The following is a 23,998-nucleotide window of genomic DNA, read 5'->3' on the forward strand; positions in this document are numbered from 1 at the left end:
GATGCATTTATCCCATAACAATATTTCTTCTGTCTTCCTTCTTTCTCACCACTCTATGTCTGATCATGTGTACAAAGTTGTGAACTCCATTGACAATCGTTAAGAAAAGAAAAGGTTTGAATTCAAAAATCAGCCATAGCAAATTGGTCAGTTCTTTGGATTGACTGTTGTTGCATAATTTAGAGTTTATACATCAATTTAATGTATTTGGTGAAAATTAGAGCTGATTTTAGTTGGATTTCCAAATTGAAACTCCAAAGAACCATAAATTGTACTATTGTCCTTGGTATGTTCAATAACCAATGGACATACAGCGCACACACGAGATAAAAGATACGTGCAGACAACATACATACAGAACACATACAACAATATAATTGTGTGATCTATATGCCAATTGTATGTTTTACCAGATAGCATATATTTTGTTAACAAAGTGTTGCTATTTTTGGTTTGTATTTTCTAAAACCCAATTAAAAGGTATAACTCCATTGTAGAGTCTAAATACACTCTATCCTCCCAAGATGTTGTAGTAGTATCCACGTAAAATCCCGCTCAATGGACGGTGTCTAGTTATTCGATACACAGATAGCAGTGTCATCTTTGACTATTTACCTAATCGGCCAGAGAGATAAAACTGCAGAAATAACTTTTCATTTCAATAACTAAACCACTACATATTTTTTTTGAAATCTAAAGAGGGGAAATGTGCCTACACAAATGAATTTGACTAGATTGAATCCTCCAAAATTTCCAAGCACAGATTTCCCACTAATGAAAAAATTAAGCAGCCTACTTACATGAATTGCTAACTTTTTACATCTCATATGTAGAGCATATCTCTACGGCTTTCACGTCCACCAAATACCTCTGACCATCAATGTCCATACATGAAAACAGCTGCCACGGCAAACCAATTGTCTCTTCATCGGCATCTTACAAACGAGATTTTTCCTTTCCTTATGCCCCCCCCCCCCCGAGAGCACCCTCATGATTCCAAGCCTTGGTGCCTGAAACGTTTCTTGCCTCCAATATGAGAGCAAATTGACACCTTAGACTCCAAGGTGATGTTATAGTTCACATTTTGCAAGCTACCCGATATCTGTGAACTCAGGAAACACCGACCAATCATCAAGTCCCAATATAAATTCGGGAACATATTCATGACGGAGTACATCCTCACTCCCTGCATTAAATATCGGATTTAGATCTAACAGGGTCCTATCTTCGAAATCATTTCCACTTTCTGTAAGGAATGAAAACCCCACATCAGCTGTTGGACAGGAATCATCAGACACAGATGGCGTTGGCGGAAACAATAGATCCTTGGTATGACCAACATCACTAGATTCCATTAAAATCTTTCTGGACTTAGATTTCGATACCTTCACCGAATCAGAGGGCTTATGCTTCCCCAAAAATTGTGATTTCAACGGAGTGCGTGACTTGGCATCCCCAATAGGAAAAGCAAGGGAAGCCCAATCCAAACGCACTTCACTACTTGATGCAGCCCTGAAAAAAATAGAAGCAGCATGTAAACACTGATTAATATGGATCGACGTGCACCCATTAAATTTTAAGTACTACCAACTTCGACAGTGCTTCCAAAATTAGATACTGTATACAAAGGATAAAGCATATATAACCGATAAAGCTCCGTTTGAATTTATCTTTTCAGATTCAAGTATTTAAGAGCATATCTATAGAAAGAGCTTGAAACAACATATCTGAATGTTACATTTGCTTTCAGCTTAACTTCCTGCCTTGGTTGGTTCTTAGAAGAAAAATGTGAATGAGAGTCTCGAAATGATGGAGAATTCAGAACAGCGATAAAAATAGAGTATGAGAATGTGAAAGACCTAGAATCTTTTCCAGATCATATATTTCTAACTAATATAATATAGAAGAAAATTAATAGCACAATGTCATTATAATGACTCACAAATTTAGGGATTGCATATACTTTTAGAAATTGAAAGGGATATCTCAGATAATTAAACCTAAGAACGAGGTCTGTTGTAGCTTCATTGACAGACTGAAACCATTTAATTAAGTTGCCATTTGATTCTGTTTCACATAACTGAAAGCATGTAACAAACTAGAGTTGCATCATTACATACCAGAATCGGTTTTCAGCCATAATCTGGGAAGACTTGAAATGATGATGCTCAGCTGTTGTCATTCTTGGAAACAATGAAGATTCAGGACCAAGTATTTTGACAGTTACGGGATGTAGCAAGGGAATTGTCTTATCATCTTTCTCTGCCCCAAATTCCAGTGTAATATCCAAATGCTCAGAAGGAAAAGAAGCTTCTTCTCTCTGGTCACAGATGCGGATTCTCTCATCACTCTGTGCACTCTGCTGATCAGAAAGAGCAATTGCTACTAACTTGGTGCATAAACTTGAATTAGAAAATCTCCTTATCGGTGGACTCATTGAGTGATTCATCGAAACACGGTTCATAATTGGTGAAAGTAAACTTCCAGAATGAAAGAATCCATTCTGGGAAGATGAGAACGTCTTTTTGAGGTTTTTCTGCACTTTCCACACGGAAGAAAGAAGGGCAAAGAAATGTGTTTGAACAAGTGGCTCGTGATCTGGAATCTCTGATGCAATATCCAACACCAGTCGAACATTTTCCTGAAAAGAAGACCAGAAAAGTTAGCCAAATATAAACATTACCCTTTTCTTTCCTGGGAAGGGCAATTTGACTAATAATTACACTGCTATGATAAAACATAATTCTTTCAAACTAAAGCAAGTTCTTTTACATCAGCTGATTGGCTTGGCCAGCTACAGAAGGTTGATGCGGCGAATTTCAGTAGGCTCCCAACCTTTCACTCAACCAATTCATCATTCAATTATCCAAGTATATAGCTCATACTGACCCATGAGAAATCTTGTCAAATAATTATAGAACATACATTTTTGTTTGATGTTGTTATATTTAGCCATACTAAAGAAGAAAAAATAAGTATTCTTAGTTGTGTTTGGTGATTACACAAATTACAAGAAAATAAACAAAAAAAAAAAAACTTGGTAAGATTTTAACCCAAGTAAACTTTGAGTGGGTCTTTAGCCCAACCCACACATTTGACACCCCTAATATCTAAACACGTATATCAATGTCCCCAAATCAGCACACCACATGAAAGGACGGAAAAATATGTGAAGTGATAATTTAAAGTTAAGCAATTGTGTTCAACTTAAACACAGTTAATTAAAACTTGGTAAGATTTTAACCCAAGTAAACTTTGAGTGGGTCTTTAGCCCAACCCACACATTTGACACCCCTAATATCTAAACACATGTATCAATGTCCCCAAATCAGCACACCACATGAAAGGACGGAAAAATATGTGAAGTGATAATTTAAAGTTAAGCAATTGTGTTCACTTAAACACAGTTTCGAGTGGACTTACAAAAGTTAACATCCGAAATAATTTATCAACCCCAGTAACTCTATCTCCAATGGTTTCATTCTTTGAAAGGTCCCTACCCTCGACAACAAGAATAAAGGGAGGAACTGGAAATTCTTCTTAGTTTCCTTAAGCCTATTGTTCTACTCTTTGATGAGTCTTTGTTTATTTCCTTCTTTTTAGAAATTTAATGATCTCCTCCAAAAGCAAGGGTGATGAAATAGATTCTAGCTTACCTCAGTCACTTTGAGAAGACCTTTTACAGAACCAGTATTGTTGGATCTATCATTTACATTGTCTGCGGCAGATAATACATATCTCTGTATGAGTTCCCTAAACCTCTCACAACAATGAAGAGGGTGACGATATCTTCCTCTATAAGCACCGCCAGCAGTCATTCCATACAAGATATCACTCACCAAACTCCAGTGAGGACCATACTCATGAACAGAAGCACAAAGTACTGCATCTTCTTGTTGCAACCATGAATCAGCTGATGGAAAATAATCTTTAGACCATGTTTTACCTTTCCTAATTGGCCTTTCTGATTTAATAGAAAAGACTCGTTTAACAGGCATTGGACTGATTAAGACTTTCCCTCCCATCTTGCTTCTGCTTATTGGTTTGAGTTCAATGTTCATCGTGCCAACATCATACTGTTTCAATTCTTTAGATTCAACCTGCCTCTTTCCATGATATGTTGAATGTATTACCAGAGAAGATACCTCAGAGGACTTCTTCATTTTTTTAGACTTCTTGGCGCCTTTCACATCCTCATCATATCTTGGAAGTTTACGCTTCTTCTCTTGAGCAGAATCCGGCGTCGTAACTGGCTCACTGGATAGATTATCATCATCTATGGGCATCAACTCTATCGAAGACTCTTCCTTCAAAGATTGACGTTCAGAAGCTAGACCTCCTTTTTTCAAAGATTTGAACTTTGTTTTCTTCGCCTTCTTCTTCGACTTGGTTTTTGGAACAGAAGATGTATGCCTGAAAAGCATATTGCAGTTGAAAATCAGTAAATAAAAAACCAAAAATATAAACATAGTCATTGTCAGTTAGCTTACTTTCAAAGGAGTAAAATAACCAAAGCAGAAGGAAAGCTTCTCTAACCTCTATTCCAACACATCAAAGGTGTAACAACAACAACAATAACAACATACCTAGTGTAATCCCAGTATCCCACAAGTGGGGTTTGGGGAGGGTAGAGTATATGAGACCATACTCCTACCTCATAGAGATAGAGAGATTGTTTCTGATAGACCCCTCGGCTTAAAATAACAATAAAAGATTACAAGAACATAAAGAACAACTGAGGTGAATGAGAGACACACAGCATATACAAATATTATTATCATTCACTCATCTTCTATATTTATTGCTTTAAAAGTGTGAACCAATAAACTTAAAAAATTGAATTACTTAAATACCCTTCTTAAAAATATAATATCCTATTTATTAAAAATGCACATAAACAGCCCCTAACCAAATGGATGTGTTCTTTTCGCAAAAAAAAATAATGTAACTTCTTAAAATTAATTTGTAAAGTGGCTATTCATAATAATCACAACCATAACCCTTTTAAAAATGAATCATTATTTCTGCTTCTGCAAGAGGTTTTTTGCAAGTTGTCCTTCTCTTCTCTTATAATATGTTGTTTTTCTTTTTGAAACTGGTAAGTTTGTATTCTTCGGCATTAAGGATATGTTGCTCACCACCAAAAAGTTGAACTACAGACTTCCTATCAGATCTATAATCTGATCAGTATCTTCTATACATAATTGTTTACACCAAAAGAGTAAAGATACAATACAATTCCATTTGACTTTATGAATGGGATTGGACCTATCTTCGAAACATCTGTCATTTCTCGCCCTCCATACTGACCACCATGTACATGAGGGAATCAATCTCCACCAACTCTTTTGGCTCGTACTTCCCCCTCTTCTGTCCAGCAGCTAACAAATGTATGCTCAGGCATGGCCCAGCTATAGCCAGTAATGTTGAGAAACAAATTCCACAACTGAGCAGTGTACTTGCAGTGAAAAAAAAGGTGCTCGTTTGTCTCCTCAGTCACCATACAAAGAAAAAACCTAGAAACCGATTGTCTCTTCTTCTTATGTAGCACTTCTTGGGTTAGGCAGGCCCTTTTGATAACCAACCAAGTGAAGCACATAACTTTGGTAGGAATGTTGCTTTTCCAGAAACAATTCCACTTGCATCGAGTACTTGTATTAGTCACCTGGAGACCTCTTGTGTAGGCACTCTTCACAGAAAATCTCCCGTTACCATTGTGTTTCCAAAGAGGTATATCAACCTCGGTACTGCTAATAGAAACTTGCCCTATTTTTCCCGGTAACAGGGCTACCCTCTCTATCTCCCAATCATATAAACACCTCCTAAAAGAGATATCCCACGCCTGTGTGGACCAGCACTCTTGGATTGTCACCTCAGGGTTTACACAAATAAGAAATAGGTCAGGGAAAGCCTCCTTTAAAGGATTACAATAAGTAGTACACAAGTACTTCATTTCCTTTTCTTTTTTTTGAAATGAAGTACTTCATTTCCTATTAAGTTGATAAGTTCTCAAATACCATGTGATATGTAAAAGTTCGCATATTCTCATAAACCTACTTAACTGAAGGTTGATTTTCATATTCTGAGTGCATATTCTTTGAAAAGTATTAGTACCAGATAATTTGCATCAAGCATTTTTTACACAATAATTGTTGAGAGAATTGATTGTCTATTAATATACATAAAATTAAAGGGAGCAAGAAAAGCATTGATGTAAATCTCTTTTATTTACTACTCCCTCCGTCCCATTTTTAGGTCATCCCTTTCTATAAATAGTTGGTCCATAATATTTGTCATTTCATAAAATCAATGCATATATTACCATATTGTTCCCTTTTTACCCTCATGAATTATTAGCCTTAAAAATATACATTTGACCAGCTCAGAAAAGTTAAGTAAAATGATTCATGTTCATTGGTTAAATTAATTAATCAAAATATTGATTCATATTTATTGATTGAAAACTTGAGTTTCCAAAAAATTAAATAAGGGTAGAAGGGTAAGTTACATCATTTCTTAATGCAAGTGAAAAGTAAAATAGGACGGAGGGAGTACTTTTTTTTCTTCAACGAAGGGATGCCTGAACCCCAACAGTCAGAACATTAATAGTCAAAACTGGCGTCCTTCTGTTGGTTCGTTACTTCAGTTATTCACATATATAAATCCACCATATATGCCAAGAAGAAGATCACCACCGAGGACCCCTCTTCCTCCAATAAATATAGTGTGATGCACGGTGTTCAGGAAAGCAAGATTTTCATCACTTAAAGCGATGAAGTGATGCATTGCGCGAGTCATTTACACTTCTCAAACTAGAAGTGATGAAGGTGAAGAGAAGTGGTCGTTTCAAATGCTGAAGCAGGGCGAAGCACAAGAAGTGGTGCTTAATTTTTTCAAAGTCTTAAAAAATCGATTAAAGGTTTAAAAAAAATAGAGCCACGTCCTTTTATTTCAAGAGACCCAATTTAGTTCGACTAATCTAGGTTTTCACGCATTCTTTCTTCAAGTAATTTCTCTTTCTTTCTCCTTCAAAATAAGTTCCGGAAGAAATCCAATATGTCTTTTTTTATCTCCTTGAGATCTTCCTTGATATTTCCACCAACCCGAAATTTCCAATGTCATTGTATCATTTGTGGGCGTTTGTCATTTTGTTGAAGACTAAACTATTTTTATCCCTCTGTTTCAACAATAGTAGCCATAATCTATCTTTAAGGGGTCGTTTGGTATGCAGAATGGGATAAGGAGGGATATCCCACAGGGACTATTTTACCCCACCTTTAATATGGGATAGTAGTACTTATGGAGAGATAAAATAATCTTATGATTAGCTAATACCTCACACCAAACATGGGTTAAGTTAATCCCAAATTTTCCCAGAATAAATTTACCATTTTCGGAAAAGAAAGAAAAAAATATTATCCCAGAATCATTATCCTTGTCCTACGTACCAAACGGCCCTTAAGTTACTTCTTCATAATTAGCAATATCCTCCAACCCTATTTCTTAACAAACCATATCAATCCATTCCTCTTTTCTTTCTTTTTTTTTTTGGGATAAGGTAAGTGGTATCAATAACAGCATGAAGAAGATGCAAGATTTACAAGATATGGCATTTGAGCTTTAAAAAAAAAATCTCTGGCTAACTATATAAACTATCTAAGCCAGAACTAATGAGTTAGTAAAATCCTGGAGTTGTTCCGCATTAACAGCAGGATACAAGTTGGACCAACTAAACAAATTCGCAATGCACCTACTCTTCAAAATGCCTAAAGCAGTTGACTTTCTATCAAAACATTTATTGTTCCTTTCAAACCAAATACACCAAAAAAATACAAGCAGATATCATAGTCCAGATCTTCTTGATGGCTTTATCAACTTTCCATAGGCTCCAACTCTGATATGCATGAGGGGTGTGGTCCAATTGATGCCAGAGAGACAAAAAAACATGCTCCATAATTCTTAGGCCACCTCACAATGAGGAAGGTGTCTGGGGGTTTCAGCCTCTTTTTTGCACATGTAGTTTCGTTTCGTTATGTTGTCTTGGGTGAGACATGCCTCATATAGAGCGGTCCGGGCAAAAAAAAAAACAACCTTAGGTGGTAGCTTGGTCCTCCAAATGAGTTCCGAGGGCCAGTTATCTATCACGGGATTTATGCAGCACAACTGTTGATACCCTTCCTTGACGGTATAAACTCCTTTCTGGTGTCCCCATCTGAGCTTATTAGTTGCCTGGAGATCAATGTGACAATGTTGTTGTCTAGCAAAGGGTCTACCGGATCATTCACTTCCCAATCGTGCATATTCCTTCTAAATCTAAGATCCCCAATTGATCCCTTCTCTATTAGCAGCAATAACAGAATAGGGATCTTGAGCAATTCTAAACAGATCTGGGAAATCCTCCTGAAGAGTGTTATTTCCAAGCCAATTGTCTGTCAAAAATTTTAGGAGTAAACCATTACCCAATTCAAAGTAAGCGTTCCAATCAAATGTATCATACAACATCCTAATACTCTTCCACCGTCCCACTCCGTAAGGAAGTGAGTAATATTTGTCCACCATTGATTCAACCTTCCATGCTCAGCCATAATAACCTCATTCCAGAGCCCTTCGTCTTCCAAGTTGTATCTCCAAAGCCACTTCACCATCATGCTTTTGTTGTGGACTGCAAGGTTCTCAACGCCAAGACTTCCTTGGCATTTTGGTTGTGTGACCTTCTCCCATTTGATGAGAAGAAATTTGTGTTTCTCCCTATTGCCTTTCCAGAGGAAGTCCCTTCTTATCTTGTCAATCCGTTCTATAACCTCAGTTGGCATTGGGAGCAGGGCCATGTAAAAAGTAGGTAAGCTGTCTAGAACGCTATTGATAAGTGTTAGTGTGCCACCCAGTGTTTAGGGAAGCAAGAAGCAGAAAAAAGCGACAAGGGCTCGCTTCACAGAAGCGAGAAGCGAAGCGTGCACTTTTTTTAAGTAAAGTGATATCTACTATAAAAATAAAAAATATTAAATAATTGAATAGAGGTAATATATTCTTAGATTAAAAGTAAATAGATAGTCAAAAGGAAACAGCAATCACTTACCCCATGGAGTTCTCATATTCCGCAAGCTCTTTCTCTTTGGCTTCAGCTTCCAGCTCCTCCTTCAACTGTCACAATATAAGGTTAGTTATTCTACATAACCTAGATCCAGTTATTTTATCCTTTATCCCTCTTTACCTATATTATCTTCCATCCCTTTAGCTTTTATAAGGGATAAAAGGAAAAGAAGGGTGGACAACGACCCAAAGTATCACAAAATTACCAACCTGATGCTTTGCCAAAGTCTCAACCTGTTGTCTGTATGCCTCAGTTGCATAATCAGTATCCCAACCTGACATTAATGGCAACGGAATTCATTAAAATACTATCTTAAGAGCGTTGATACAGTAAATTTAAAATGTTCGCAGCCTCAAATACCTAAGATCATTATTTGTTGAATTACCACTAAAACACTTCTGTTCCAAAACTCAATATAACCCAACTAAAGAACAGCATCTAAGACAAAATTTGATAAAATTCCACACATGTGATGAAGCTACAAACTATTTGTATAAAATTTTCTTATACAGTTAGCTAGCTCAATTATTTACTTGAAACAAATACACAGACGATCGTTATGAAAGGTTAAGATAAGCTTACTCTCGTAAACTAAAGGCTCTTCATCATCATCAATCTCTGCTTCCATATCTTCCTTCAACTTTTCAATTCTATCCAATTCCCATTCAGTTTCTTCAAAATGACCTTGTGACTCAATAGCTGTCTTGTCTATGATAGGGTCCCATAACTCCAGAAAACGTACAGCATACCGATCAATTGGACGTAGCTGACTCTCGAAAGACAAGATAGCTTGTCCGGCAGCAGCTGCTGCTGCTGCCATCTGTTTGACATCAGCCAGCATGTCAATGTCATCTTCTTTACCAGCAAAAGTAATTGCTTGTTCTTTTAATGGATTACTAACATTTGACGTTGCCACAAGTTCTTTACTCGATGTTGTAACTGGCACTTCATGATCAGCATGCTCATCAGCCTTCGTCTCATCATCATTACCAAGTTCATCATCTTCCAACCTGACAATTGCTTCTTCAGTGAACTCCTGATTGTCTACTGCCTCTTCCTCTTCAACTTTCTTCAGAGCCATGTAATCTGCCTCGTCTTCTACATTTTGCAAAGCAGCCTCAACGTCAGCATTAGAAAGCTGAACCTCAGTGACATTGCTGTTCTTCTCTACTTCAATATTCTTTAAGGAAACTGTTCTGTGGCCGGAGAACAATTCCATTGGATCCAGTTTCTTGAAGAATTCAGTGTTGTAACTTCCACTCTGTATAACCAAATCATCCAGAGCACGCTTCTGGTTTGCCTTTTTCAAAATATTCTCTTCAATGGTGCTCTCACTTATCAATCGATAAATGTGTACTTCACGGGTCTGGCCTATTCTATGACAGCGATCTTGAGCTTGTTGATCCATAGCTGGGTTCCAGTCACTATCATAAAAGATGACTGTGTCTGCACCCACCAAGTTGATGCCAACTCCACCACTACGGGTTGATAAAATAAACAGGAAAATCTTTGGATTCGTGTTGAAACGTTGCATCAAAGTTTGTCTCTCTTCTGGCGGAGTAGAACCATCCAAACGCATGTAAGTGTAACCATACAAATTAATGAAAGCTTCTAAAACATCAAGCATCTTTGTCATCTGGGTGAAAATTAATGCACGGTGACCTTCTGATTTTAAACGCCTCAATAAACCTGCAAGCTCCTGCAGCTTTCCACAGTCAAATTGTATAAGCCGCCTATCTGGAAAGTAGACTTGCCTTCTAACAATGGCTGGGCGAAAAGGAGTGAGAAGAGGAGAAAGAATCTCAGAACATGTCTCCTTAAAGGTTGGACTGAAAAATATGGCAGTTCCTGGTTTACTGCACCAGCAAGCAGGTGCTGGGGAACGTGCAGCAGGAATTGCAAACATGAATGTCTCAACCTGATCAACCATTTGTTGGAATCTCTCAACTGGTGTCAGTATTGATTCCGCAAGCCTAGCGGAGTACAAAAATGACAAGGGATTACTTTTTTGACAGTAAATGCCATGAACTGGATGTTTCACAGTAACAATCTCCCGAAGACTTGTAGAATACATAGGTTTCTGCTTACACTTCATGGAATTCCACCGTGCAATAGCTGCTGCTCTCTCCTTTGCTTCTCTCAGTCTCTCCTCAGCAAGTGCCTTTTGGATCTCCTCAAATATATTTGTTCCATGAAACTTCTTATTCCGTTTAAGTCCTTGAGAAGTTTCTTCATCATGAATCAGAGACACACGACCCTCAATCAAGCTTGATGGGGTAGCGATGGATTGGACATCATTACTCTCCCAAGACGTCATTGAAAAATCAAGATGTGTAAACAACAACCCCAAAGCACCAAGGTTGATAGTTGAAAATATACCAGGTGAAAGCATCGAGCAAATGGAAGAGCTCAAGTGCATATCAATACCACTCATATCAAAGGAGCTCACTATTGGACGTCCTTCAAATAAGTCAGGATGATTGCACACTTTACGAAGTTGCATTATTACACTTATCATCCCAAAAAAATTTGAACTAGCTAGAGTGGCTTGTGTCTCTGAACTAGCAATGAAGTCTTCATACAAATTACGCTGCCTCCTCGAGAGCTTACAATAAATTACGTGCTCATGTTTTGAAGGAAGCTGCTTCTCCACATCCCTTTTCAAACGGCGGAGAATAAAGGGACGAAGGACATTATGCAAGCGATCAACAACTTCCTTATTAACCTTTTCTTGTCCCTCAACCATTCCAGAAATAGGATTACAGAACCAATCTTTGAATTCTTGGTGAGACTGAAAAATATGAGGCATCAAGAAATGCATTAGAGACCACAGCTCCATGAGATCATTCTGCAATGGTGTACCAGTCAAAAGTATACGCCGTTTTGAGTTAAAGTTGAGAAGTGTCTGCCATCTCTGCGATTTCCAATTCTTTATTAGATGAGCTTCATCTAAAATTAGGTATTTCCACTTCTTACGCTTGAAAACTTTGGAGTCTTGTATAACGAGTCTGTAAGTTGTGATACATATATGAAATGAGTTTGGCTTCAACCAGCCTTGCCTTTTAATCTTTCGCTCTTTAGCACTGCCAAAATATGTCAAGATTTTGAAAGCAGGACACCATCTAAGAAACTCAGTCTCCCAGTTTAGCATGACACTAGTTGGGACAACAATAAGATGAGGACCCCATATTCCTTTTTCACATGCTAGGTGAGCAAGAAGAGCAATGGTCATGATAGTCTTCCCCAAACCCATTTCATCTGCTAGGATTCCATTAAGTTTCTTCTCATACATGGTCACAAGCCAATCCAAACCAATATGTTGATACTCACGAAGGGGAAATTTTAGAAGGAAGGGGAACTTAGTCCGCACTTTGGTTGTTGAGAAGGTGCTACCCGTTGGTTGTGCGGATCTGGCAGCAGCTGCTGCATCAGCAATTATATCCTCACTCTGCCTTTCTTCCCCTGTTTTATCCACACTTTCAACTTCCTTTTCTCCATTCTCAGCGACTGTAGTGGGCAGTACATCGCATGGTACATCGTTTACTCGAACGGGTTCAGATTCATTGTGTGCTGGATATTCCAGGAGTTCATCAGAAGCAGACGCATATGATTCAGAATCATCGCCAACATCTTCATCAGTATCAAAATCCTAACAAGAGAAATGTAACAGTGGTAAGAATTAAATGTAACATCAAGTCCCATAGAAGAGCAGAGCACCACATACCTCTTTATACCTAGCAAGGAGCTCATCTAAAGGAAGTTCGCTCTCCTTTTGCAACAGCGCAATCTGAAATTGAAAATGCACGTCATTGAGACAGCAAATGTAATATTCAACCATTTTGAAACTCTATTAGACATGACGGGAAAGCTGTGGACTGGGTCTATGTATAACCGAATGCATCAGAATTTCGGTAAGAAGGTCAAGAGACTGAGCTTTTACCTCATCAGCAGCGTCATTTGCCTCTGCATTTGCCAACTCCTCCTCCTCTAGCAAAGTTGTTTCATCATCCTACCAATACCACGCAAAGTAGTTAATTTAATGAGCCATTTCGAAGACTAGATTAGGTGACAGATGATATTACCTCAAATTCATCTTGAAAATAGAGGTACACTATAAATGAACTGTAAAAATGATGAAATTTTGCCTCAAAACAGGTTGACGTTCTGTAAACAAATGTATAATGTAAACTTACCATATTGTATCCCTTATCTTCACCAACAGCAAGGACATAATCATCATCATCCTAAATAAAATGGAGAAAATTCAGAGGAAGGTACAAAATACTGAAGATACTCATCGTGAAGCATACTAAGGAACCAAGGAGACAATTCTGATAGAAAAAGCACTGCATTCCATGAAAACGCGAGATGAAAATTTTGATTTTCTTCACAAATGATAGACACTTGAATTTTCCACTAAAATCTGGATCTTTGATGATCAAATGTTATCTATTGGGACAGCATTGAAAGAAGATCACATTGGTGCAGCTCCTCTATGACAAAGCAATAAATCATACTCGATGGTATTGGTCATGCATCAATTTAAAATCCCAAAAACAAATATATGCAGACATTTGTTATGCAAGGGATAATTTTTCTAATGATAAGTAATGCAAGCTGCAAAATAAATTGAACCAAGTTTTCTTGGATGTCAGCTAAAGAAATTACATCTATAAAGTCTAAACCACCACTGCAATTTTGATAATAAGCGGTTTCAATCAAAAGTTGTTAGACAAGCATCTTCACCTGTTCATCATTAAAGTCATCCAACAAATTAATTTGGCCGAACTCCTGATACTTCTTTCGAGGACTTCTTAGCTTGTCTTTCCCTAGGTCAGAACAATAATTATTTGGAACTGATAAGACCCCATTACTTTCAACCTGCATATACCAAAAAGCAGATATATCACCTCGACCACTTACCTAATTATAGTAGTCAAAGCAGTAACCATAAACACATACAACTTACAGAACGACGACCAGAAATTGCAGGTGAACTGTCTTTGTCGGTTTCAGTAGCAACATCAACATCTCTACCTGTACAACATGATTACTTCAATTAATGAAAACTTCCTTGACCTTACAAATTAGCAATACACAAAGAGGCTGACTGCTACTCACATTTACCCCTGCCCTTGCCAGAACTGACTATAACATCTGCACCACTCTTCTCGGGGCTACAGTCTCTGCTAGCTGAAAATTCACAATGATTAAGCTTAAATTAAACACATGCTTTAGACGATACTTCAACATAATGATGTGATTGTTGCCTCTTGCTGCCCTCCATTTGGCAGGTTCCTGCATCATCATCACATCATTACGAAAATAAATTATAACAAGACTCTACTTGACGTGGCTTATGAGACATCTTAGGACCTTTCTAAGCCTTGTGCTCTTGAATACCAAGTTTGTCACAACCCAAAGTGTACCCTAGGTGGAACATGGTGTATAGGACCCCAAGAGGCCCTACACAAGCCACTTAGCATACATCATACAAGATAATAGAAATAACGACTGGGAGGTAGATAGGCTGTTTCCAAAAGACCCTCTACTCAAGTAATGATATTGAAGCAGTTTGTAAAATAAACACTGAAGTAAAGAAGGCATAACAAAAGCTCAAGTAACTATATCAATGCAGTTTGTAAGAGAAAATACAGACGTAAGGAAGACATAACAAATAATAGAAAATGCATTACATGACATTCAGGAAAAGGGAAGGAAGAGGCTTGAATGTGAAATACTCTACAATAACTCAATCAACCATATAGTACCTTCCCCAATTGCATAATGCTTAAGGAGCTCTTCAAGAGGTAGATCCATTTCATTTTGTAAAGCAGCCAACTCTTCTTCCCTTTCTTCTTTAGTTATAACAGCCTCATCTTCTTCAATAGTATGCTCGTCATCTTCCTAAAGCAGAATCAACATAAATGACAACATTGTTTATAGGACAACATTAGCAGATGGTTATAACCCAAAATCTGATATGTTGATAAGAGAGAAAAACCAATGAAATTAAGCCATAGGATCAGATAAACAACCATATAATTACATCAGATGACTCAAATGAAATAGCTACGAGGACAAGAGCCCCATCTAAAACCCAATTTGAGAAGGAAGTGAGAGCCAGATTAGCTTCATCACAACGAAGACTGGTATTTTTCCACAGATTCCTAGTCCTAGTCAACAGGCAACTCGCAAGTACAGCTGACAAAGAAAAATGGTTTGACTTGACCCATGCACTAGATAATATACCATAACACAGAAATGCACCCAAGAATTAGACCACGCAGTCAATGTAGTGGAATGAGCATTATGAGGTCATAGGGTCAAATTCTAGCAGAGACAAAAAAAATGAGGTGATTTCTTCCTAGTCATCCAAGCCCTGGCGACAAGAGTTACTTGGTACCTGTGTTGGTGAGAGGTAACACATACCCCAAGGATTTAACCAAGGTGCACGCAAGTTGGCCCGGACATTGATTATAAAAAAATAAAAATATAAGCTCTCTAGGACATCAGTACGGAGCAAAATGATGTCCTACCAATAATGATTTCACAGAGACCATAAGAGTGCAGTCGAATTCTTATCCAAAACAAATTTGAATGTAGTCAAATCCCTGTTCTGTTCTCAACCTAACAAATGCCCTAAATGGAGTAAAGTCACACAGAAGGCAGAACTGAAGGACAAGACACTGTATATTTTAATACATTTTTGAATTCTTTACAGAAGGTACTTGAACTTCCTAACTACTCCCTCTGTCCCAACTTATGCACTTCCCCTATTAGTCAATCTCAAAAAGAATGATAACTTGCTATATGTAGTGTATATATATATATATATATATATATATATATACAAGTTTCAAAAGGCATATTTCCATCCTTAAATTTCGTGCTCAGTCAAACACCGTCACATAAAGGGGGAGTAACAAATGAGTACCAGTTTCTTGCTTTAGATGTTTCAGGTTAAAAGACAGTACTGCATCCGTTTCAATTTATGTGAAAAAATTGACCTCCTTACTTTCTACTGAAGAAAGAAAAAATAGAAACGTTTGAACAGCACCAAGTTTAAGAAGAAATGAGGACTCTTGAAATTGTGCTCTTGTTTTCATAAAGGTGAATAAAACAAAAGCACCAAATAAGTGTTGAAATATGTACAAGAGTGCAAAAACAGAAAAGATGAATCCCTTCCTAATCTTGTAAGGATTCTAAGAGGCTAAGTATTGATTCTACTTCATTTACTAATTCCTCCCTGCAATAAAAAGAAAACAACAGATGCTTGCATCATCATGTATTTATGTTGTTATACTCTGCAAGGTCATCTAAGTACATTTTAATTCGCCATAAAGATCAACCTATTGATTTGAAGGTCTTATTTCAAATAATCACAGCTCATTCCAAGCTATGATATTTTATTGATCAACACAAATCTCATCCCTTCCTTCATGACCTAAAAAGGGGTGGCATGAAAGAAAATTCCAAACTTGTTTCATCAGAAAGTTGCCTCAAAGCTAGATTCCTAAACATTCACTTAATATTGAAGACACGCCAGGCCTTATGATCAGTAGTTTAGCTCAATTATAAATAATTCATGCTGCTTCACGCATTCAAGCATTTCAAGAATATATATCGAACACCTTCTCAATGATAAAACTGAATGATATCAATATGTAAGACTTCAAGAACCTATAAATAAGCATGGTATCAAAATCCACCCCAGCTATTTGAAAGCTTACCATTTCGTCTTCAGATTGCACGCCGAAGTCGTCATCAATATCACTACCAGTTGAAAGAGGTTCTGAAAATTTCAGTCTATGTAAGAAACAGAGGGAAAGTTATGGTCAACAAGTTTCTCAATATTGGTCAGCTGTCTAGTTAATGTACTTACGAAGATTTTCTCCAACACAGTCACGATTTGTTACATCCCCTTCACTCCCTTCTTTACACTGGATTCTAAATGCTTCTGGTGCAGGCAAAGAATTGGTTCGTTTGCAAGTACTTGGTGAACTTACAAGATTCTCTGCAAGCATTGTTGAGTACCTACGATAAACAAGGAAGAATGCCTAATCATGTCATTCATTAGGTCGGTCAATCACTTAGTAAATTAACTGCAATTAGGTCGGTCAATCACTCAGTAAATTAACTGCAGGAGGCCCATGCTAAGCCCGGCCAAAAGTCAAGATATAAAAATAGAAATTTTAATTAAATAAGTATAATTTGTGTCACATTTTTCTACTGCATGACTAATATAATGTAGTTGCATGTTAATCTGAGTTATTTTCTATATTCAAAAGTTTTTACGCTGAAATAAGAAATCAATTTGGTGTTTCCATTCGTATTTTTGGAAGTAATAAGTCTTAAATACTTATCCTCTCAGTTACAAGAGTTTACCAAGGAATAATCCATCAGACATCTTGTCCGTACACCCCTCAGCAGAATAAAGTAGCACAAAGGAAGAGTAGGCATCTCATTGAGACTGCTTGCACTCTTCTCATTGGATTCTACGTTCCATTGCATTTTTGGGCGATGCAGTCCTCACTTCTTGCTACTTTTTATTATTAAGTAAGATGGTTCATTCACAAAAATACATCAAGAAGATACATAGTTACAAGGAAAGGGAAAGCCATTAACAGAAGTCCTCACTTCTGGGCAGTGTGCATACTGATGAGTAGATCTCTATGGGATCCGTATACAGCTTCTTGTAGTAAGTGATTATTTCTACTTCAATTTCAACTGGCTTTTGAGTAACTTCCCCATGTATCAATAAATTAATCAATGTTGTTGTACCTTTTGTGAGAATTTGCCATTTGGTGGAAAAACTTGGTATTCTTGTCTCCTTCCTTAGGCCATAGTATTCTTGATTTTTGTCTATATGCAATTTCCTCCTCCTTAATCAGTTCCTCATATTCTAGTAGAACTGCAACTTTATTTGTTATTGCGTCTCCTGTAAGCACTCTATTTTCCCTCTCATGTCCACTTCCGCCAATTGTTCGAGGCTTCTGCAATTTCTTTTGTTGTAGGCCAAAGTTTTCACTCTCTTCTTTTCTCCATTCCTTGAATTTGTGCTTCAAAGCTTTATGTTTACAAGCCAACACATAGATGATCATTAGTCTTTAACTCTGTCAACAAAGTCTTCTGGTTGTAGCCACCAATTTTCAAACTTAAAATAACTTTTATATCTCTCCCAGCTTCCACCAATCAAGGCAATTGGAATATGATCTGAACTCAGCTTTTGCAAGGGGATCTGTTTCAGATTATTGAATTTGTCATCCCATTTTTCCAAGAATAAGATTCTATCAATCCTAGCGGCTGCTACATGCTGGTCTCCTTTAACCAGCTATATGGAGCATCTTCTAGTTGAAAATCCACCAATTCCATGTCTTCTATGAAATCAGAGAATTCCTTCATACCCCATTTTCTACTGTTGCAGTTTATCTTCTCCGATATTTACCTAGAGACATTGAAATCTCCACAGAGTGGCGCAGGGCCCTTCAAACAATCCCCTTACTGAACCCAATTCTTCCCACACTAGTCTCCTCTCCTTGTAGTCGCTTAGAGCATACACTCCAGTTATGTGGCAATTGTAGTTGTAGGTTTGGGATTCGAACCTACAAGTATGGAGTAGATTTCTATTTCTAAGACCTCCCCCTTCCATGCCCTCTCATCCCATATCAAAATGATTCTGCCTCTTGCTCCACTGGCTTCCAGACAAGCATGTCTGATCCATCTACCTCACCAAACCTGATTCGCTACTTCTGTGAATTCTCCTCAAGCTTTGTTTCTTGGAGACGGATGATATCTGCCCTCCATTTGAAAATTAAGCTTTTGACAGTCTCCCTCTTCTCGATGTTGTTCAATCCCCTGACATTCCATGACACTAGTTTAAACTTCATCTTGCAACTAGAGTTGTGTTTCTCCCATTATTCCTATTCCCCGAGCTTTTGAATTTTATATCAAATGAGACGAGACTTTGGATTTCTATCAAGATCTCTACAAAGAATCAGAAAATTGGAGACCCTTTTTGAATCTTTATGAAGAACAAAGCATTTCAGCATAAGAAAGAAACAATCTTGAGAGAGTTTTTGACAAAGAAGGGTACTGGCAGGGATAAAGATGTGTACTGCAGAAAAAGCACCTGGACCAGATGGCTATATCATGGCCTTCTTTCAAGCTTTTTGGGAAACAATAAAGGAAGAACTGATGCAAACGTTCCACAGATTTCACTCTCACTACAAGTTTGAGAAGAGCTTCAATGCCACCTTTGTAGCTTTGATTCCTAGAAAGGTTGGAGTAAATGATCTAAGAGAATTCAGACCCATTAGTTTGATCTCCGGGGTCTACAAAATCATAGCAAAGGTGTTGGCTGAGAGACTATAGAAGGTAATTAGCAGAGTTGTAAACAACCACCAGATGGCTTTCATTAAAGGGAGACAAATCATGGATGCTGCTCTTATTGCTACTGAATGCATTGACAGCAGGATTAGAGGAGATGTGCCTGGAGTTATGGCAAGTTAGATATTGAAAAGGCCTTTGATCACCTGAACTGGAGTTTCTTGTTGAACATTCTCAGGCAAATGGGATTCGGGAGAAGGTGGATTAAGTGGATAGAATTCTGTATCAAAACTACCAGGTTCTCCATTCTGATAAATGGAGAACCTGTAGGTTTTTTTCCAGCTGAAAGGGGTCTGAGACAAGGGGACCCCTTGTCACCTTTCTTGTTTATCATAGCTATGGAAGGGCTAGGCAGTCTGCAACAAACAACTGGATAAAAGGCTTTAGCATTAAGAACAGGAACAATGAAATCATGGAGGTGACTCACTAATTATGTGCTGATGACACTGATTTTCTGCGAAGCTGAACAAGAACAAATATGCTACCTAAGGGTGATACTTGTGATCTTTGAAGCTTGCTCTGGGTTGAAGATTAACTGGAGGAAAAGCAATATTTTTCCAGTGAAAGAGGTGCAACAAATTCAATCTCTGGCAGGGATTTTGAGGTGCAAGATAGGGGAGTTGCCCACAATTTATTTGGGAATGCCATTGGGTGCTAATCACAAAGCTGTGAATATATGGGATGGAATAATAGAGAAAACAGAAAAAAGACTAGCTCTTTGGAAATCACAATACCTTTCCTTGGGAGGTAGAGTTGTTTTGATCAATGCAGTCCTAGATTCTCTACCAACATATGTAATGTCTTTATTCCCCATCCCCGGTGAGGTGCTGAAAATCTTAGACAAGTTGAGAAGGCATTTCTTATGGCAAGGAAGCAAGATTGAGAAAAGTTTCAACCTGGTAAAATGGAGCGCAGTTCAGCAAAGCAAGAGTTTTGGAGGTCTGGGAGTGAGGAACTTAAAGCTTCATAATAAGAGTCTACTTACCAAATGGCTATGGAGATTTACTCAAGAAAATCAGTCCTTGTGGAGGGAGATTATCCTTCATAAGTATGGTCCGGAGGGGCAATGGTGCACTAATAAAGTGACTAATACATATGGGTTGGGGTTTGGAAATCTATCAGGAATCTATGGACGACTCTCAAGCTAAACACCAAAGATGGGAGACAAGATACTTTTTTGGAAAGAGGACTGGAGTGGTCATGGCACACTTCAATCCCTTTTTCCTAGACTATTATCAATAAGCTTGAATACTGGATGCAGTATACAAGAAATGTGGTCCCCTCAAGGGTGGAACCTCACTTTCAGAAGACCCCTAAATGATTGGGAAATACCATGGGTAGTAGATTTTCTAAAACTAATGGGAAACTTCCCGGGCATTAATACAGATTCAGACAAACTCATTTGGAGGCACCACAATGATGGAATTCTCACTGTTAACAGAGTATACAAAAGGGAACTGAGTGTTGCTGGAGGCAGGTCAACTGGACCTTGGAATACTATATGGAAAAGTGTGGCTCCTAATAAAATGAAATGCTTCACTTGGCTAGTAGCTAGGAAAGCATGCTTGACACATGAGGCACTGCAAAAAGGGGGTTCATCATAGCATCTAGATGCCTCCTCTGCAAGGAGGCACTAGAAACCAACAAACACCTTTTCATGCATTGCAAAGTAACGACACAAATTTGGGCTATGCTCACTGCCATTGCTGGAATCAATTGGATCATGCCTGAACATACTGCAGACTTGCTTAGCTGTTGGATCAGAAGAGGAGGAAGCAAAAGCCAAAAAATATGGTGGACAGTCCCAGCCTGCATCTGGTGGACCATTTGGAAGAGAGGAACCAGAGGAGCTTTGAAGGAATATTTTAAAGATTAAGTGGAAAGTAATTACTTCACTAGGTTTTTGGTGTAAAGAACAAGAGTATAGAAGAGAAAATCCAATTAGTGGATTTTATAGGCTTTTTGTAAGTATCTCTCTTTTCTTTTTTTGTAAACTATTTGGAGGTGGCCAGCATAGCCTTAACGCTGAAGGAATATAATTTACCAATTTCAAAAAAAAAAAAAAAAGAAATACCACTATTCATTTTTTTTAAAAAAATGTAAAAAGGGGACCTAATAAGGGGCAAGTAGAAATACTTAAAAAGCTACACTACGCACCAATTATGAAGGCTTGGTTTTAAGAAAACAAATGGAGCAAAAATGGGAATATGCAGGGAAAAGACAATTGCAGCTGCTTGTAAGTATCAAAGAATTGAGATTCCTATATTATCCATGAGGACGACAAAACACCTGCGCTTTGCGCAGAAGTTTAATATCACAAAATTTATAAAATAATACTTAAAACCTATGAGTCATTAAAACTAACAGAATATTATCTCACATACAAGATCTGTAGTAACAAACATTAATAATATAAAGGTAGATAATAATTATAATATCTTATCATTTATCCTTCAATCATCTTTAATTTAATTTTATAATTTATCTTTTTGCTTCGGGGAAGTGTTACTATTTGATATTCTTGGGATTCAAATAAACATCAATCGGAGATTTCTAACAAATAAATTGTTGGTTAATGGATAAATAAATTTTAAAAGGATGAAAAATGCGAACAAATATTCTAATTCTAATGTATAGAAAATTCAGCCCTACCTTTTGTTTTACATATATCATTTTAAAGTTCCTATTTAAATGTATTATTACTTTATTAGTAATTATTAAAATAAAAAATTACAGGGAAAATGTATCATATTGGATAACAATTCAACTTATTATATATACCTGAAAGGGAAAAATATTACACAAAGTATTCAGTTTGTTTAGGTGTTGTTTAAAAATCAACACTACAGTGATAAAGTTCAATGTGAAACTAAACTTCTATTCCAATCACAGTGTCGAAAAACACATCAATTACTTCAAGAAAAATATTTACAACTTGCAGTAATTAATATTGAGTATGAGTAGTTAGTTTATTGTGTAGCTATCTACATCTTTGGGGTTAAAAGAAGCTCCAGTCTAGTCATATTCCTCTATATGTCATCCGGCACATCCCTAAACCCATGTCAAAAGTTTATTAATTTGTCTTTTCTTTTCCTGGTTCACTTCGCACATCAAGGTGCGATAAAGTTTTTACGGTCTTTATGTCCTTACAATGGCATACCAAATCTGAATTTTGCCTTCAAAGAGATGGAAGTATAGATCTTTAAGATATTTTTTTAAAGTACCTTCAACAAGTTCAGTAAAGAAAACTAGCATGAATACTCAATTAACATGTGTTCTGTTATTTAATCTGTACTAACAAATAGTTATAACAATAACTTTTCAGAAACATAAACAACAAAGTTCAAAATATCTACTCAAAAACAACAATTAATAACACAAGCATGAATTAATGGCCGTAATAAAAATACCAAGATCTATAACAATAGAATCATACACGAATATTTAATTATGCAGAAGAAGAAGTTCAGAATTTTTGTTGTTTTAAAATGAGAGGAAATCCCACGGCACGTAAAGGTAGTGCGAACAAATGTTTATTGTGTCTTATCGGAAAGGTCACAACACTTCGTAACCTTTCACAGAAGTCGCAACTCTTAATAAAAGTTGCAATTTTTATGTTTCTCATAGAAGTCGCAACTCATGATTTGTGGTAGCACCACGTAGGCGGGCCTAGGGTTCTCCTTTATATTATATGATAAGAGGGTCTTATAGCAATAAAAACAACATCAGCGAAACAGGAAGGCGAAAAAGGGGGGAAGAACTAAACCTTTCTGTTTGTCCAAGAAGAAACTCTAGCTGCTTATCAAGTGTTTTCTTCTTCTTCTCATCTATCTCCAACTGATGCTTGTAAAGAACCTGATATATGAAACACATGTGAATAATCTGTCAAGCTGAAGACTGGGAAAAACAACTGGGTTTGAAAGTTTTCCAGATAAGCAATTTTACCAGCTTCTCTATTTTCAACCAAAATTTTTTGATGTCCTTTGAGATATTGAGTGCAACTTTACGCAGACGTTGCTCTTCTTCCTGATGAAATATTATAGAAGAGAAATAAGAATAATTTAGCAATGTAATTAGTAAGAAAAGCAATACCTCCTGAAGTGTCGGTCACTAATATGAAAATATTCACGCACAGGAAGAAGCAAATAAAATAACAACCTTAACACGCTTTTCTCCCCGTGTCGCCTGATCAAGCATTCCCTTGCTAGCTCGAATAGCAACCTTCTTTGCTTGAGTCAACTTCCACTTCCTCTCTGATTCAAAGTCCTGATAAACAAGAAATCTTCCTTAGCATAACTTCATTTACATTCATCTAGCAGCTTACACAATTGCTCCTGAAATAGGAAAGGACTTTATATACCTTCGACAACCAGACCATCTCCTCAAGAACATGATCCCAGTGTGTTTTAGGTCGTTGAGGTTCTTTAGGTGCTTCAAGACCCTAAATACAAATCAAGAAAATAAGCAAACAGAAAATGTAGTACACAAGAAAGGACAAGGTACCAACTGATTATTCAT

The 23,998-nt window shown here is 37.2% G+C and overlaps 1 protein-coding gene across 2 annotated transcripts in view; it reads right to left on the reverse strand.

The window, feature by feature from the left end:
* Window positions 1–632: 632 nt before the first annotated feature.
* LOC107014694 (protein PHOTOPERIOD-INDEPENDENT EARLY FLOWERING 1) overlaps window positions 633–23,998 on the reverse strand; it is a 34,340-nt gene continuing 10,974 nt past the window's right edge. The window contains exons 4-22 of one of the 2 annotated variants that reach the window (XM_027915325.1): window positions 23,841–23,921; window positions 23,639–23,746; window positions 23,426–23,506; window positions 23,247–23,335; window positions 16,977–17,128; window positions 16,825–16,886; window positions 14,863–14,998; window positions 14,213–14,284; window positions 14,061–14,128; window positions 13,838–13,972; window positions 13,285–13,335; window positions 13,032–13,100; window positions 12,816–12,878; window positions 9,674–12,740; window positions 9,301–9,365; window positions 9,077–9,141; window positions 3,657–4,413; window positions 2,121–2,641; window positions 633–1,512 (exon numbers count right to left, since the gene is read on the reverse strand). In XM_027915325.1, coding sequence (XP_027771126.1) covers window positions 1,092–1,512; window positions 2,121–2,641; window positions 3,657–4,413; window positions 9,077–9,141; window positions 9,301–9,365; window positions 9,674–12,740; window positions 12,816–12,878; window positions 13,032–13,100; window positions 13,285–13,335; window positions 13,838–13,972; window positions 14,061–14,128; window positions 14,213–14,284; window positions 14,863–14,998; window positions 16,825–16,886; window positions 16,977–17,128; window positions 23,247–23,335; window positions 23,426–23,506; window positions 23,639–23,746; window positions 23,841–23,921 — 6,063 coding nt within the window. In that variant the 3' untranslated portion in view covers window positions 633–1,091. Of the gene's footprint in view, window positions 1,513–2,120; window positions 2,642–3,656; window positions 4,414–9,076; window positions 9,142–9,300; window positions 9,366–9,673; window positions 12,741–12,815; window positions 12,879–13,031; window positions 13,101–13,284; window positions 13,336–13,837; window positions 13,973–14,060; window positions 14,129–14,212; window positions 14,285–14,862; window positions 14,999–16,824; window positions 16,887–16,976; window positions 17,129–23,246; window positions 23,336–23,425; window positions 23,507–23,638; window positions 23,747–23,840; window positions 23,922–23,998 lie in introns of those variants that run through there. The other variant, XM_027915326.1, reaches the window with a different exon arrangement.

The sequence above is a fragment of the Solanum pennellii genome, chromosome 3, assembly GCF_001406875.1.
Source record: "Solanum pennellii chromosome 3, SPENNV200".
Taxonomy (NCBI): Eukaryota; Viridiplantae; Streptophyta; class Magnoliopsida; order Solanales; family Solanaceae; genus Solanum; species Solanum pennellii.